This window comes from Dermacentor silvarum, chromosome 2 (assembly GCF_013339745.2).
Source record: "Dermacentor silvarum isolate Dsil-2018 chromosome 2, BIME_Dsil_1.4, whole genome shotgun sequence".
Taxonomy (NCBI): domain Eukaryota; kingdom Metazoa; phylum Arthropoda; class Arachnida; order Ixodida; family Ixodidae; genus Dermacentor; species Dermacentor silvarum.
In genome coordinates this window covers 103,361,529-103,376,213 of record NC_051155.1, presented here as the reverse complement: position 1 = coordinate 103,376,213, position 14,685 = coordinate 103,361,529, and the positions used below count along the sequence as shown (strand labels likewise).

At 45.7% G+C, this 14,685-nt stretch overlaps 2 protein-coding genes across 2 annotated transcripts in view; one reads left to right on the top strand and one right to left on the bottom strand.

The window, feature by feature from the left end:
- LOC119440264 (uncharacterized) overlaps positions 1 to 5,892 on the top strand; it is a 58,954-nt gene extending 53,062 nt beyond the window's left edge. The window contains exon 7 of the mRNA XM_049662840.1: positions 5,196 to 5,892. Coding sequence (XP_049518797.1) covers positions 5,196 to 5,892 — 697 coding nt within the window. The remainder of the gene's footprint in view (positions 1 to 5,195) is intronic.
- A 1,476-nt stretch (positions 5,893 to 7,368) lies between these two features.
- The window catches only part of LOC119440263 (uncharacterized), a 38,316-nt gene continuing 30,999 nt past the window's right edge, over positions 7,369 to 14,685 (bottom strand). Inside the window, exon 7 of the mRNA XM_049662838.1 lies at positions 7,369 to 7,502. Within this exon, the coding sequence (XP_049518795.1) occupies positions 7,369 to 7,502 (134 nt within the window). The remainder of the gene's footprint in view (positions 7,503 to 14,685) is intronic.

Sequence of the window (14,685 nt, the reverse complement as noted above, 5' to 3'; positions counted from 1 at the left end):
CCCCCCCGCTCCCTCCGGCGCTGGCTTCCCGCTTCCTTGCTTGCGCGTGGGTGATTGAGTGCGTTCGCTCTCCGTGATAGCGCGCGTCCCCGCACGCTTCCGCTCGGGAACACGGCGCGCAGTGAAGATTTTATCTATAGGCAACCTCACGGCGACGGCGACGGCAACGGTGACGGCGACGGCGACGCCGACGGCAGAAATCTGGTTGAAGTGTCCATATAATTGCTATCGCAATAATAACTCGGAAGGCCAGACCGGTGACCGCTCGTCGACGGAGCACACCCGCGGAAAAATACAGCCTTGGTCTGCGCGTGCACGGAATCCCTAGCAAGCAAGCCTCGCTCCGTAGTGCATCTAGATAGGCGTTCACTTGCGTCAACACACTTGCGGTTTGTCCCCCTTAGCCCTGCGACAACACATCTGGGAAAGGGGGGGGGGGGAAGTTCGGGGCCTGTAGGCTAGAACGTGCGAGCACGCTATGCAGCGTTATCTTTAAACGCACGCGTAATCCTTGTGGCGTATTCTCGTCGGTATCTGCATTCATTCTAAAAGATAATCATGCTGTCTGGATAGCTTGCGTGAATGGAATCCATGAGCGTTTATAACTGAGTGGTGACCAGTGAGTTCACCATGCTCCATGCATGTTCACCATGCACAACATCTGAGTTAATTATTTCGCCTAAAGAAACTATGAATTCATAGCTTATCTTTCATGTGGGCGACCGCCACGGCTCGCCAATAATAGCACTGTAGCGCACTTTTAAACGTGGATTATCGTGCTGCGCGATGTATTTTAGTCCTTGTGCAATGATATTCCGATCCACATTTACTCCTTGGTAATAAGATCAAAACTTTGACTGTAACACGACGGCTCCTTTAACAAGGATGCAGCGTGCAGTAATAAAAGTTTTCAATATGACATTAGAGGGCGTATTCTAACACGCCAATTTCAAGCACAGGAATTAATTTTATGCATGCGGCACTATAATAAAGGTCTCTTCAATGCTTCGCAGTCACAATGAACATCGCATAGTGCACTATTTATTTACGAAATCTGGGCGCTTCGCTGCAGCTTTAGTAGGGAATGATCGCGTGTCTGCGTTGGTTGGCGCAAACATTCAATTTTTTGTTCAGTGTGGTGATATGTTGCTAATCAAGGGGGTGGTGAGCTGTGTGAATTAAATGCGTATGAAAAAGAACATTCAGTGGCGTCCCTTATCTATTGCTAAGACGACTTTGACGGCGAAACCTTAATGCGTTGACGTCATTTCATTTGCGATCGCTCGTTTATTTTGGTTAATTAATTAAATGACTATTGATTGGTGGTTATTCGGTTTAATTATTTTCCTAATTGCTGTTACGGAGTCTTCAATTCATCCTAATTTGTATGTACCACTGTTTTAAACTCTTAATTAGTCTTAATCTGGCGTGAGCAGTCTTATCATGGAGTCTAGAATTGATGTAGTCTCTATTACTGTTTGCAACCCTTAATTACATTGAAATAACCGTAATTATATTTAATAATTCACTTTAGCACACTTTAATAAAGGCGTCGTATGATGTCCGTGTCATGGTCTTGTTAATTACCCTAAGTACTTTTAATTTCTTTTGGGAATTCCTAATTACTCTTAATTACTTTTAGCTACTTGATTTTTAGTTCACTTTTACATGCTTTATTGAACGGTAGACGTGTAGTATGCCGCTTTCTGATTTTTGCTACCGCAAGTGTTGTTGACATTGGTCACATTCCGCGACTAATGAGCGAGTTAAGCATTTCGCTTTAAAAGGCGTCGAAGCCCATTAACGCACACGCACGAGCGCTTACGCTCCATCGCTGCACACGCGCGTACGCAGCGTTTTAGTACCCGCCGCGGTGGCTTAGTCAGCTAAGGCGTTGCGCTGCTGAACACGAGATCGCGGGATCGAATCCCGGCCGCGGCGGCCGCATTTCGATGGAGGCAAAAAGCAAAAACGCCCGTGTGCTTGCGTTGTAGTGCACGTTAAAGAACCCCAGGTGGTCAAAATTAATACGGAGCCCTCCACAACGGCGTGCCTCATAATCAGAACTGGTTTTGGCACGTAAAACCCCAGAAAGAAGAAGAACACAGCGTTTTAGAGACCGCATCCGCACAGCACCCCCCCTCTGAAAACGCTAAAAGGCACCCAACGCTATTCATTTGGAGCAAGGCAACACCTATTAAGATGTACGTACATTTGAGCGAGGCGAGCTTGCTAGGGAGACCGCGCATGCGCGGACCCTGGCACTACTTTTTCACCGGCGCGCTTCGCCAGCGAAAGGCCACTGGTCCGGTGTTCCGAGATATTTTGTGGGCACCTGTACACTACGCCAATGATACTCGAAAATTTGCGGTAGCTGGTTTCACAACAATTGCGCTTGTGTTCAGGAATCTCGTCCAGCAGAACACAATCAGTGTGGTGGTTCATAGTCTATGCGACAAGCCCCTGCGACCGCCAATCTCGGTCTTTTTTTTTTTTAGAAGTTTCTGGGATGGTGGAACGATTTATGCTTAACGAATCTCGGGGGATAACCAGGTCTTAGTGACAGCCAAGACATAGTGACAATATAAAATAACATATCTTCTAATATATTATTCTTGTGAAGGAGACTTCTCGCATTGATAGAAAGAACCCTGTACGACTGTTCCTCCTGTCAACGCGATGTCGACGCAGAATCTGCTTGGCTTAGCTGTACTGCCCTGGAAATAGCTCCGTCCCACACGTAGATTCCGTTATCTATACGCGCAAGTGATCGTGGTCCAGAGTTACTCTGTGGAGTTGTGCTTTGAATTGTTTCCAGTGATGCCATAGATTTTACCGCTCATTTAAAGTGGACTAATCGAAATGTGGGAATCTTTTGGTATGAAATAGTTTTGTAGCACACTGATTTTCTTGTAGTCGTAGAAGTTCAAACAACTGGCCTAATGAGAATAATGAGATGAGAATGATTCCTGTTAAAAGCCGACACATATCTGTGAATTCATTGATTTCACGGTAAAATTATACAACGAACAGGAACCTTCTGAACACTTCCTTTCATTCTGCCAGTGGTTTTCCGCTAAAACAAAATGACCTAAGCAGATTGTGTGTCGTGATCAAGGGCTGAATATGCAGTCCGGGTTAACTGTCAACTGAAGCACTGGTGCTACGTTACAGCCATGTGAACGTTACCGAGTGGTTTATTATTGCCTGGCGAAACCAAACTAATAACTTTTCAAAGTTATAATGTGACTAGGATTCTTTGCCAACTTCAGCCTTTTTCAGCTTATCTATCTATCTATCTATCTATCTATCTATCTATCTATCTATCTATCTATCTATCTATCTATCTATCTATCTATCTATCTATCTATCTATCTATCTATCTAATCTATCTATCTATCTATCTATCTATCTATCTATCTATCTATCTATCTATCTATCTATCTATCTATCTATCTATCTATCTATCTATCTATCTATCTATCTATCTATCTATCTATCTATCTATCTATCTATCTATCTATCTATCTATCTATCTATCTATCTATCTATCTATCTATCTTGTAAGACGACACCCGGTACGAAGGCAGAACCCTTGCATTTCGACGCAGCCGTGCGATACAACCAACGAGCATGAACCGAACAAACGATGATGATGATTATGACGATGGGTGTATACAGATGAAGACGATGAACTACACAGTTAGCGCTCACACTAAATACCCCTCCTCATGAAAGCGTTCGGCAAGGCAGCCAGACAGAAACGGTACGAACGCCGAAGTTACGGCTTCAGGCGAGAGACGTGAACCATTCCCGTGCTGCGGCAACAGCGATCAGTATAGACCTTTTCACAAACCGACGTTTGAGTAGCGCCATTGCCCGACACGGGCGACGTCTAGCGTCAGAAGATGTTATGCCGCCATTTTGGACTGTGGGCTTTGAGAGAGCAGGCCGGCCGCACTTCGTTTGTGTGATGTTCGCAGAGGATTATTTCAATTTTCTTCCGCTTCGCTTGACTTGTTACGTCTTTCACATGCTCGCGTGAGCGATCTGTGTAAGAGCAATGGGAACAGCAAGCCCAGTCAGTGGATCTGACATTTCGTCGTCGGTAGCGGTGGTAGCCAGCGTCTGCTTCGTCGAGACTTGGCGTGCTAATCAGCGGTAAGTATTTTTCATTGCTATTGCTGAGCAAATGTGACTGTAGTCGTAGATTGAATCTGATCACCGTCGCGGTTGAGGGTTACCTCATTTAGCGAAAGCAGACGCGTACGTAGCTGTCGAGCTAGAACTAGGCGCCCGCGGCCAGCCGACACGTGCCATCGGTTGGTAGATATGCGGTGGTTACTCCATACGCTTCCGACGCAGCTCAGCAGATCAGTCATGCTAAATTTATTGAATTTGGTGCAGCGCAGGGTGCTAATAACCAAATGTCAAAGCAGGAGCGTGACGCTCGAGCAGCGCGGTACCTGCAGCGAACTGACGCGCGACAACGATCACAGATGTCAGCGCAATTGATACAGCCCAGGTGCTAGATTTCGAAATTACCTTTATGTGCGGGGCCGCGCAAGGCGCGTGTGAACGTCGAGAGAATGTCTTGGTGGACACAGCGGCTGCATACATCTTAGGAAACGATTTTTCCAGATCGTTGCGAAATGTATTTACCGACTAGTTCTCTCGCAGAATGCTTCAATGTGTCATACCGGTGTCACACTGCCACTTTTGATAGCGATCGAGCCCGATGGATCGAAATTTTCGACCGCGATCGGCTCCTTTCCGCCGATTGAGCATAGAAGCCAATCGCGACCGAGAAATTTGATCCAGACCGGGCTCGATCACGTTCAAAAGTGCGCTGTGTGACCCCCGTATTGGGCAGTGGAATGAAGTGTTTGAAAGAATAACAAATGTAGTCTCTGCCACTACATACGAGAAAATATTGCATCGAAAAGCTGACAATTCTCGCAAGTGCCAAATGTGCCAAAAACGGTTTACCAAAATGCGTTATGTAACTGATGTGTGCATTAGTTCATATTAGACAGAAATGCCAAGTCCTTCTTCACCGGCATGCTATTTCAGAAGCTCATTTGTAGCAGAGGTACTTAGCAAAATAATTGCAGGGAAGTCTTAAGGAGCATGAGTGGGCATGTGAAAAAAACGGTGCTTTACACGCAAACATAGGGTGACTGACCCTATTTTTTATTTGCAGAAAACTTCGTTTATGCCCATCCGGATGACATTAAAGAATGGACCGAGGACATGCTGGACTGGCTTGAAATTAGGGGACCAGATATAGTGTATTATTTAGTGCATTCGAAGGCCTGCGACCTGCAAGAAGTACGATGTTACAAGTCCTTGCAGTCATACAACTATCTGCAGTCAGGCTGGGTCGGCAAAGTTCTCCTGCACATGGTGAATGAAGACATTGGGCTTTTAAAGGCAGATGTCACGCCTTCACAAGCTATAAATAGCAAGCCTCTTCGTGTGTGGGTGTCCGCAAAGAAGCAAGGTGAAGTTCTAAGTGCAGGCTGCACCTGCATGGCTGGACAAGCCAGAGTTTGCAGCCATGTAGGTGCCGTACTCTGGAAAATAGACTGTGCTGTTTCCCGTGGCCTGACTGGAAAGACTTGTACCGACGAAGCTGCAAAATGGAACAAGGGTACAACTCGAAACGTCCAGCCCTCTGAAATTGAGGCAATCAACTTCAAGCTTCAAAAAAGAACTGTTGACCCGGCTGTACAGCGTCCGGCGCGAAATGTGCAAGTGCTGCTTTCTGAAGCTGACATAAAGAAGTTGCGTGATAACTCCGGTTACCTTGAGCTGTTCAACATACCAGGTATGCTTCGTAGCACCTATGAAACTCCACCAGTGATTACAGAACCACAAGTGACAGCTTAAGAAAGTAAACGGATAGCTTGACTTAGTGATGTAACTGGATTAATTGGCTAAAAATACCATTGATGCATGTTTTGCTGTGAAACATCAATGACAGTATTCTGCAAGTGACAGCTTTACACTTGAAACGTAAACACTGCGGCAGACTTGCCTCCAAAACATGTCCACCCTAAAGAACCTGTCGAATTGGCATCGAAATGTCAGTTCGTTAATGAATCTTTTGTTGTAGTGGCAGTATTTTCCCTATAGCTTTACATTTGGTGATGATGCTGGATGCTAAAATTAGCTTCTTAGTTCCTAAAGGCCAGATTTATTCTAAAGCTATGAGCTGCAGTGATAGCCATGTTGTTAGCTTTACATATTCAATAAGTTGCACTGCAGTCTCTCCACTGACATGCTTTCTTAGATTCACTTCCATTAACACTGCTACACTAACGTTTACAGCTGTACCCCGCCTGGCTGACCATGATGACTTGCAGCACTGCGCCCATGACGACATCAGTACACTGCCCGCGAGCTGTGACCGGTGCAACAGTTTTTACACAAAGTTTATAGATATTTCACCAAGAGCTGCTGCATGCCTTGAGGACAACACAAGAGAGCAGGGCAGCTCGCTTTGGAAAGTTGCTCGCTGCTTGAGGCTAACGGGATCAAATGGTAAAAGAGTGCCTAAAAAGAGCACAACTTCATGTAAAGCTGCAGTGGTAGCCATGTTGTCACCCAGGTTTTTAGGGAATGCTGCTACAAAACACGGCCATAACTACGATCCTGTTGCGCGTGAGCAGTTAAAAAAACTGGGCTAAATGTGACGCGCTGTGGCACTGTTGTACATGTGACAGTGCCAGGCTGTCTGCTTCACCTGATGGTGTTTTGCAGGCAGCTGACGCACTCCTAGAAGTGAAATGCCCATATGTAATGGATGCAGTAGGCCTAATAAGGGCAGGGAAGTATGATGTGAAGGAAGTCTGAGATAAATACATACTACCAGAGAATGACCCTAATAGGTATTATGGCCAAGTGAAATTCCAGATGTATCGTACTGGCGGCAAGCTATTCTACTTTTAAGTTTTGAGTGTAAAAAGTGATGCACTAGTAACGGTGCCCTTTGAAAGCTCTTTTGTAGCTGCTCAAGTGCCAAGACTACAAAAGTTTTACTTCTGCGAGCTGTTGCCGGAAATTGAAAAGCAGCATGCACAAGGCAAACTTTCATTGTGTAAGGAGTATATGAAACTATGTGAACTGTGATTGCTAGTAACATTGAACATTGGAGCGCTGGAAAAGTGCATGCCAGCCCAATTTGTGTAAAGAAATGTCTAACCATGTAACACACAGTGCTTTAAGATTTATTTCCAGAATGATACTGTGATGAACTGCATGGTTGTGTGCCTACTCATCCCTTCCTTCGACACATCTGGCAATTAAAGGGCCTTTTAAATTGCAGAGGCCAGCACAGACAAATATCATGCCACTTGTGATTTTCTATAATCGTATTGGCAGGGCTTGCTTGAATATTCGAAATGTCTTCATTCTGTTTATGGCCCTTTCAACGTGTATGCGCACAGACGCAATTCTCCTCGTTTGAGTTACTTCACTTTCACTGAGCTGGGACTTACCTGTAAAGAAACAGCAGGTAAAACAAACAGATAAGTGAAGTTTTGAAAACAAGAGAGGTAAGTTTAACGCTTACCTCTTGTGAAAGAAGGCACATTGAGTTTGACGCCTTGAACGTCAAGATATTGGCTCAGCACAAAACCTCGGTCGGCCATCACTTCATCACCTGAGCCTAGGAAGTCTTCCACGCCACAGTGACCCATTATATATTCGTCCGAATACTCTTACACCCTATGCACGAGACACAAACATCACATAGCCATTCGGTGCAACGGCAGTAAGGAACTTGACTGTATTGTGCGCTTTATAGCTGCTGTAGGTTTGAGCTCTAGCAAGAAGCTTCTTAGGCCGCTGAAGGAAGACATCGGAGCAGTCTATTATGCAGGTTGTTTTCTCATAAGCATTCTGAGCAAAAGATTCTGGCATGCTGTTTCTGATTAGTTATCGTGGCAGCCACACCACAACTGTCTTCATAACCTTGTGCAACACAGACAGGGTGCGCATGAACAGCTTGTGCACGTATTTTATTTTTATTTATTTATTAATACTGTAAGCCTTGACAGGCTCTTACAGAAGTGGGACCAAAAATAAAAAGTACAGATTACAAAGAATACATAAAAAAGGAAAGAAATAGGGAAATTCCAAATATTCTTGACAAGTGTCCATTAAGCAGGCCAAGACGCATTCTCATTAACGTCAGTAGCAGTTGGTCCTCATCTGAGAGTGTTAGGAAGGTCTTGCTGTTTTCAATTTTTACAGCTTTGACTAAGCTGTCAAAGACGGGTTTCGAGATTCCTGTATAGAATTGACGGTCCTCTTTTGTCAAGCTTGATGACAAGCCTTTCTGCTTTCCGAAAGTGTATTGTGGCCCAGATTGGGAATAGGTGTGGTCATTGTTGCCAATTTCCTCCCACTGTGTTGACTTGTCTTTTGTCGAGACCTGTTGAAGGAAATTACCTGTTGTAGTTATTGCGCTTAGGGTATTCCTTAATACGGGTACTGCTGTCTACACTTAGCTCGGAAACAGGTGTCCTGAGACTGTGAGCACTAGAAACACCGCCAAGCAATTTTATTCACTGTGCAATGTGACTTTTCTCAAAATGTCCTACAGTTAGAAACCAGTGTGCACAGTGGTGAATTGTTTGCATAATGTGAGTAAACGCTGTAGTTCATCCACTTAGGAATTACATTATGGACATTTATTCAGTGGTAACTGCACACATTCTGGGCTTCACTAATACGCGCAGCGTGCCTTGTAGTCCTCTCTTTTATGTGCTCGCTGCGTAATGACTTGCAATTGTGATTAAGATAAAGATACCTTGCCACGCTCTTAGTTACCCTAACATGTCAGATGGCTACCTGTATTACTCATACTGTAATATAAAAGTTGATGCAGGAATGCCTAGTAGGCTCCCACTATCTGTCACGAGGAAAGCATGTAATAATTGCATCTTGCCAATACTCACCCTGTGGGGCAGAAACTTAGGCTTGAAATTAAATTGAAGACAGAGCAGTGAGCTATGGTATGAAAAATGACAGGCATAGCATTAAGAGACAAGAGAATACAGTGGGTAGGAGAACAAACATGACTTAAAGATATCCTAGCAGCAATGAAGAATAAGAAATGAGTGTGGACAGAGCAAGTAATGGAAATCCGAGGTAACCGCTGGTCTTTTAATGTAATGGAGTGGATTCCAAGAGAATAAACGTGTGACAGTGGTAGCAAAGAGACAGATGACAAAAAAATTAGCGGAGATAAGGTGGCCACAGCTGGCACAGGGTAGGTAAATTAGAGGTCAACTCAAGCCGTTGTCCTGCAGGACACAGTTATGCTGCTGCTAATGATGATGTGTGCAGTTTTATGGTCTAACTTGTGCTCTCTTGCAAAGCATTTATTCATTTGAACTCTAGCTGGAGTCTGGAGTGTTCTCAAAACGTTTCACGCTCTACGACAGGCACAACTTCTATCAAAGGCAAGAGAGCTGTCACTGATAGTAAGAAACCCATAGCGTGCTATCATCTCAGTCATGTCAGCGGGTAACATCTCTTACAGGTGTCCACCCATGAAAGTGGTCCCTGAAGCCAATGCAAAACAAATAAAATGCTTTGATGACACTTACTGTGGAAAAGTGTGCGTCTCGAAACTGCTGACAGTCTTGTGCTCCCTCGGGTTGTACCTGTGTAAAATAAACCACATAACCAATAAGCTCAGATAGCAGGGCTTGATATATTACAGTAATATGTGTCGACAAAATACTTTGGGTACTTACAGTGGAAGTGTCTGTGTCTTCAAAGCGTTCGCTGTCTGCTGGTGCTCCCTCAGATGGCTCCTGCACGAAAAATATCACGTTGTCAATCAGCTCAGCACGCTACAGCTTCATTAATTCTGAGGTGTGTTTTCAAAATGCTCTATTCTTTGGTAGGCATCACTTTTATGAGAGGCAAAACTGCTGTCACTGAGAATAAAAAAGCCATAGCATGCTCTCGTCTCGTCAGCAAGCAGATATGGTGTGCACCAGTGGTACAGACCCCTGTAGCATTAGAAGATAAAAAGCTTTGTGGCTACTCACAGTGGAAACGTCTGTGTCCTCAAAGCATTCGCTGTCTGCTTGTGCTCCCTCAGATGGCTCCTGGATGAAAAATATCACGTCAATCAGCTTGGCATGCTACAGCTTCATTAATTCTGAGGTGTGTTTTCAAAATTCTCTACTCTTTGGTAGGCATCACTTTTATCAGAGGCAAAACTACATTTAACTTTCAAACTGTATCAAAAATCCGTGTGCTTTTTGCCTAAAAAACATGCCTAAAACATGCCCACATGCCCACATGCCTAAAAAACGTTTCCCTGCACGTTTGGGCTGGCTGATTTGCAATGTTAAAAACGCAGTGCTAGACTGCAAGACAATTAACCGACACAAATGTGTGCACCACACAAGCAGCACAAAAGCACATAACCAAAAAGAAAGCCAGATGCCACACTGCACTGTGTGGTGGCTGTCCTTTTTGCTTTCTTGACCTCTTCCACGGCACAAAACCAGCATACTCAATTGTTTCTTGTGAACTGCAGTGTATGTCTGTTCTTTAATTCTTTAGTTGTCTTTTGCTCCTACGCTGCTTCCTCCCATGCATAGACAGCTGATGATCGGGAATTAGAATATCACCATTCAGGGGAAGTTGAAGCTAAGCTGCCTGCTACCACGTCACAACATATTTTGAAACAAAGTAAATACATGTACACGAGTATTCGTTAGCCTTCTATCATCCAGATTGTTGTTAGCGCATAAGTGACAGTAACAATAGCCAATTTTTCAAGCACCAATGTATTCAGGAACTTCTTTCCTGACAGCATTTGTGAAGAGTTAGGTAAATGCGAGTGCTCACTTTGATAAAGCCTTGGATGGGTCCCTGCTTCTGCCACGAAGTGGTTGGAAATATTTGGCATTCTAATTTGAAATCCTTAGGCTCGAGATATGGCCCTCTTGGAGTACGGTAAAATAATTTACTCATGATTTTTTATTGAGGTAAGAAAGTTATCTCATCTGCTATTCTGCAGGGTTTTATGAAATCTGTCATGTATTATTTCCTCAGGCATTCATATTGTACAAAACACTAGTTCCTGCTTGCGTATGCCGACAGGAGACAGGGTGTTCCTTCAGTGAAACTATTGATGCAAAAGCCGCTAACTAGCACTGGACAGCGTCCTGTTCCTTGTGATTTTCGTTTTTCGGCTGGCTTTCATCGCGCCGTAAATGTACGATTGCGCAATCTGCAGCTAACACTCCAACTTTTCTGGGTCCAATATTTTGAATTACCGAAAATGTTGGCTCCAGACTGACCTTATGTGCGCAGGCCTCGAAGCCAGAATCTAAGGACCGATCGTCAGAAGTTCCTGCGCTCTCGTCGCTGGGCATGCGCTTCGGCTGAAAAGCAAGTAGACAAAGTCATTACAACGACCACTGCAATGTCACGCTTGAGTACCTTCTTAGCTGGCGCGATGTGTTCGTGCCTCACCAGACGACGCCGTCCCAAAACCACCTAGAGATAACGAGAAGCCTGAACAAAATGATCTAGTGCGCTTTTCAAAGAAAGAACGGGAACTCACTTTTCTCTCGTAGCCCAAATGCAGCGCGGGCACGGCGTTCTTGTCAGTCTTCCGCCAACGAAATGTCGTGAGCAAACTCGTGACCACGAGGACACTGTAAAATCTTTCCGGTTCACAGCAGCTATCCATTGAAGCCGCAAATCAGGAGATGCAGGAAACCGGTGCAGCGTGAACATACCACATCGGCAATGCTCTCGCGGAGTGCTGTGTTGTGGACACACTATAGTCCCCAAAATCGTTCTTTTCCGCTGGTTGTTTGTGCACCCATAAACTGCACAGTGCTGGCCTGTAGACTTTTCATGAGTATATGGTATTATTTATGAGCGTAAGTGATTTGGGACAAAAATAAACGGAAACATCGAAGGAAAGCTGCCTTTCCGCAACGCAAGCGCAAGGCATGCTTGCAGTCCAGACCAAACAGGCAACACTGACACATACTCAACGCCAGACCGTCGGAAGTGCCCTCGTTAAAACGTCTATAGCCGAGCTAACAGGAGCGACGCGATAGTTTACGGCATATCTTATTTCAAACATGGTGCACGGACCGAGATACCTGTGAATAAATGTTTCACATAGCCCCGGTACTCGAACAGGTGTCCACAGGAGCAGCACTTCATAGCTTGGCGGAATGAAATGACACGACACGTTGCATCACAACGGACTTTTCTCTTGTCCTGAATAGGCGCGGTGTTCGCGCGGGCGATTTCACGGCAGTGGGCGACGCGGGCGGCGAACTTGTCTGGTAGAGATGTGGATGGAGCAGAAGGCGTAGAGAGAAAGCTGGTGTCCAAAATATAAGACGGCGCATGGTCGTACAGGAGGAAAAAGGGTTGTAGTTTGTTGCGCGTTGAACGGGTAGTGTTATAAGCAAACGTGACGAAATGATGTATAGTGTCCCAGTTTTTCTGGTCGGGCTTAACATGCATGGAAATCCTGTCGAACAGAGTTCGATGGAAACGCTCGGTATACCGAGCGTACACCGAGCGTTACAAACCAATGGGCTGAACACGATACGCTGAGGTGCTCTTATGCATGGTGTTAGAGGCCTGCAGGACTTCAGAAAGAACATGCGAGAGAAATGCCTTGCGAAGGTGACTCGGAAGAACACGAGGCGCGTCGTGATGCAAGATAATGGCGTGCAGAACAAACATGGCGACTTCAGAGGCAGCACCAGAAGGAAGAGCTGCCGTCTCAGCGTAGCGAGTGAGATGGTCCATGGAGGTGACAATCCAGCGATGACCCACGAGTGTAAGCGGAAGGGGTCCGTATACGTCGATACCTACGAATTCAAAGGGAACCGATGGGCACAGCAATTGTTGTAAAGGGCTGGTGGGAAGTAACATCTAATGTTTTCGGTGTTGGCATGACGCACATGATCCGACGTATTTGGCAACAATAGTGGACAGCCCAGACCAAAAACAGTGAGTCTTAATACGGTCGTAGGTTTTGTGAACTCCTAAGTCACCAGCCGTTGCGTCATCGTGAAGCGCTTGTAAAATTTGCAGTCGAAGTGAGCGAGGGACTACTAGGACCCATCGGTGACCGGTAGAGTGGTAAACTTGCCAAAATAATGATCCATCATGGAGTTTAAACCGTGCAAGTTGTAGTCTTAAGCGGTTGTTGGGATGACGGATAAGCCGGTCAATATGTATGTATGCGGCAGTATGTATCTGCCCGTTGGAGGGAGGCGAGGTCTCCTTACGAAAGAAAGTCTACCGAGGTCACGAACCGTACCGGGCTAATAGCCATCGTCTTCGTCGGTTGGCCGGTAGGTGCCGAAAAGATGGAAGGTGCGACGTGCGCATTTGGCGACAGCGGGCAGCGAGATAAAGCGTCAGCATCTTGGTGTTGTCTGTCGGACCTATATGTGACAGTGGAGGCGTGAAACGCAGCAGCCAATGGCCGAGGCGTTCGGGCAAGTTCTTCAGGTAGGACAACCAACACAGAGCATGATGGCCAGTCACGATTGTGAAATAGCGGTCATATAAATCAGGGCGAAACTTTTGTATGGACAACATGATGGAAGGCATTCTTGTTCAGTGATAGTATAATTTCGCTCAGCAGGAGAAAGTATGGCTCACGTAGGCCACTATTTCCTCTTCAGACGCGTGGTTCTGCTGCAGTAGGGCAGCGCCGATATCATGCCCACTTGCGTGAGTGTGTAGGATAGTGGAGGCTGTGGGATCAAAGTGACGAAGCACTGGTCCTGACATGAGACATCGCTTGAAGGTCTGAAAGGCGCTTTCATATTCATTCGTCCAAGCAAATGGTGTGGTCGTGTCCAGAAGTTTATGATGAGGAGCTGCGATAGACGCGAAATCGCGGACAAAGCGGCGGAATTACGATGCTAATCAGAGCAAGCTGCGAAGGTATTTAGGTTGGGGTTGGTTGGGGGAAATGTAGTACACCAGCGACCTTGTCGGGATCTGGCTCAATGCCGTGCTTGCTGACGATGTGACCCAATACTTTGATGATGTGGCTCTCAAATCGACACTTCTTAGTAGTGAGCTGGAGGTCGGCATTGGCAATACACGTGATAGTGTCGTCTAAACGTTCCAGGTGCTGGGAGAAGCTGGACGAAAAGATAGCAATGTCGTTCAGGCAACACTGGCAGGTTTTACATTTTAGGCCGCGTAGTATGGTATCGATCATTCGTTCACATTTGGCGGGCGCATTGCACAGACCAAAAGACATTACATTGAATTCGAAAAGGCCATCAGGTGTTGCAAACGCCGCCTTCTCTTTGTTGGGCTCATGTATCGGGATTTTCTAATAGCCAGAACGCAAGTCGAGGCTCGAAAAGTATTCGGCACCTTGTAAGGTACCCAAAGCATCGTCAATACGAGGCATCGGATAGGCATCCGTACGGGTAATCTTGTTTAGTGCCCTATAATCGACGCAAAAGCGTACCGAATCGTCCTTTTTTTTAACGAGGACAACAGGAAAAGACCAAGCGCTTGCTGAAAGCCTTATAACGTTCCGCGCGAGCATGTCGTTGACTTGGTCTTCTATAACCTTGCGTTTAGAAGACGATACAGGGTAAGGGCCGCGATGATTGACGCGGGATCCGTCTGTTTCGATGC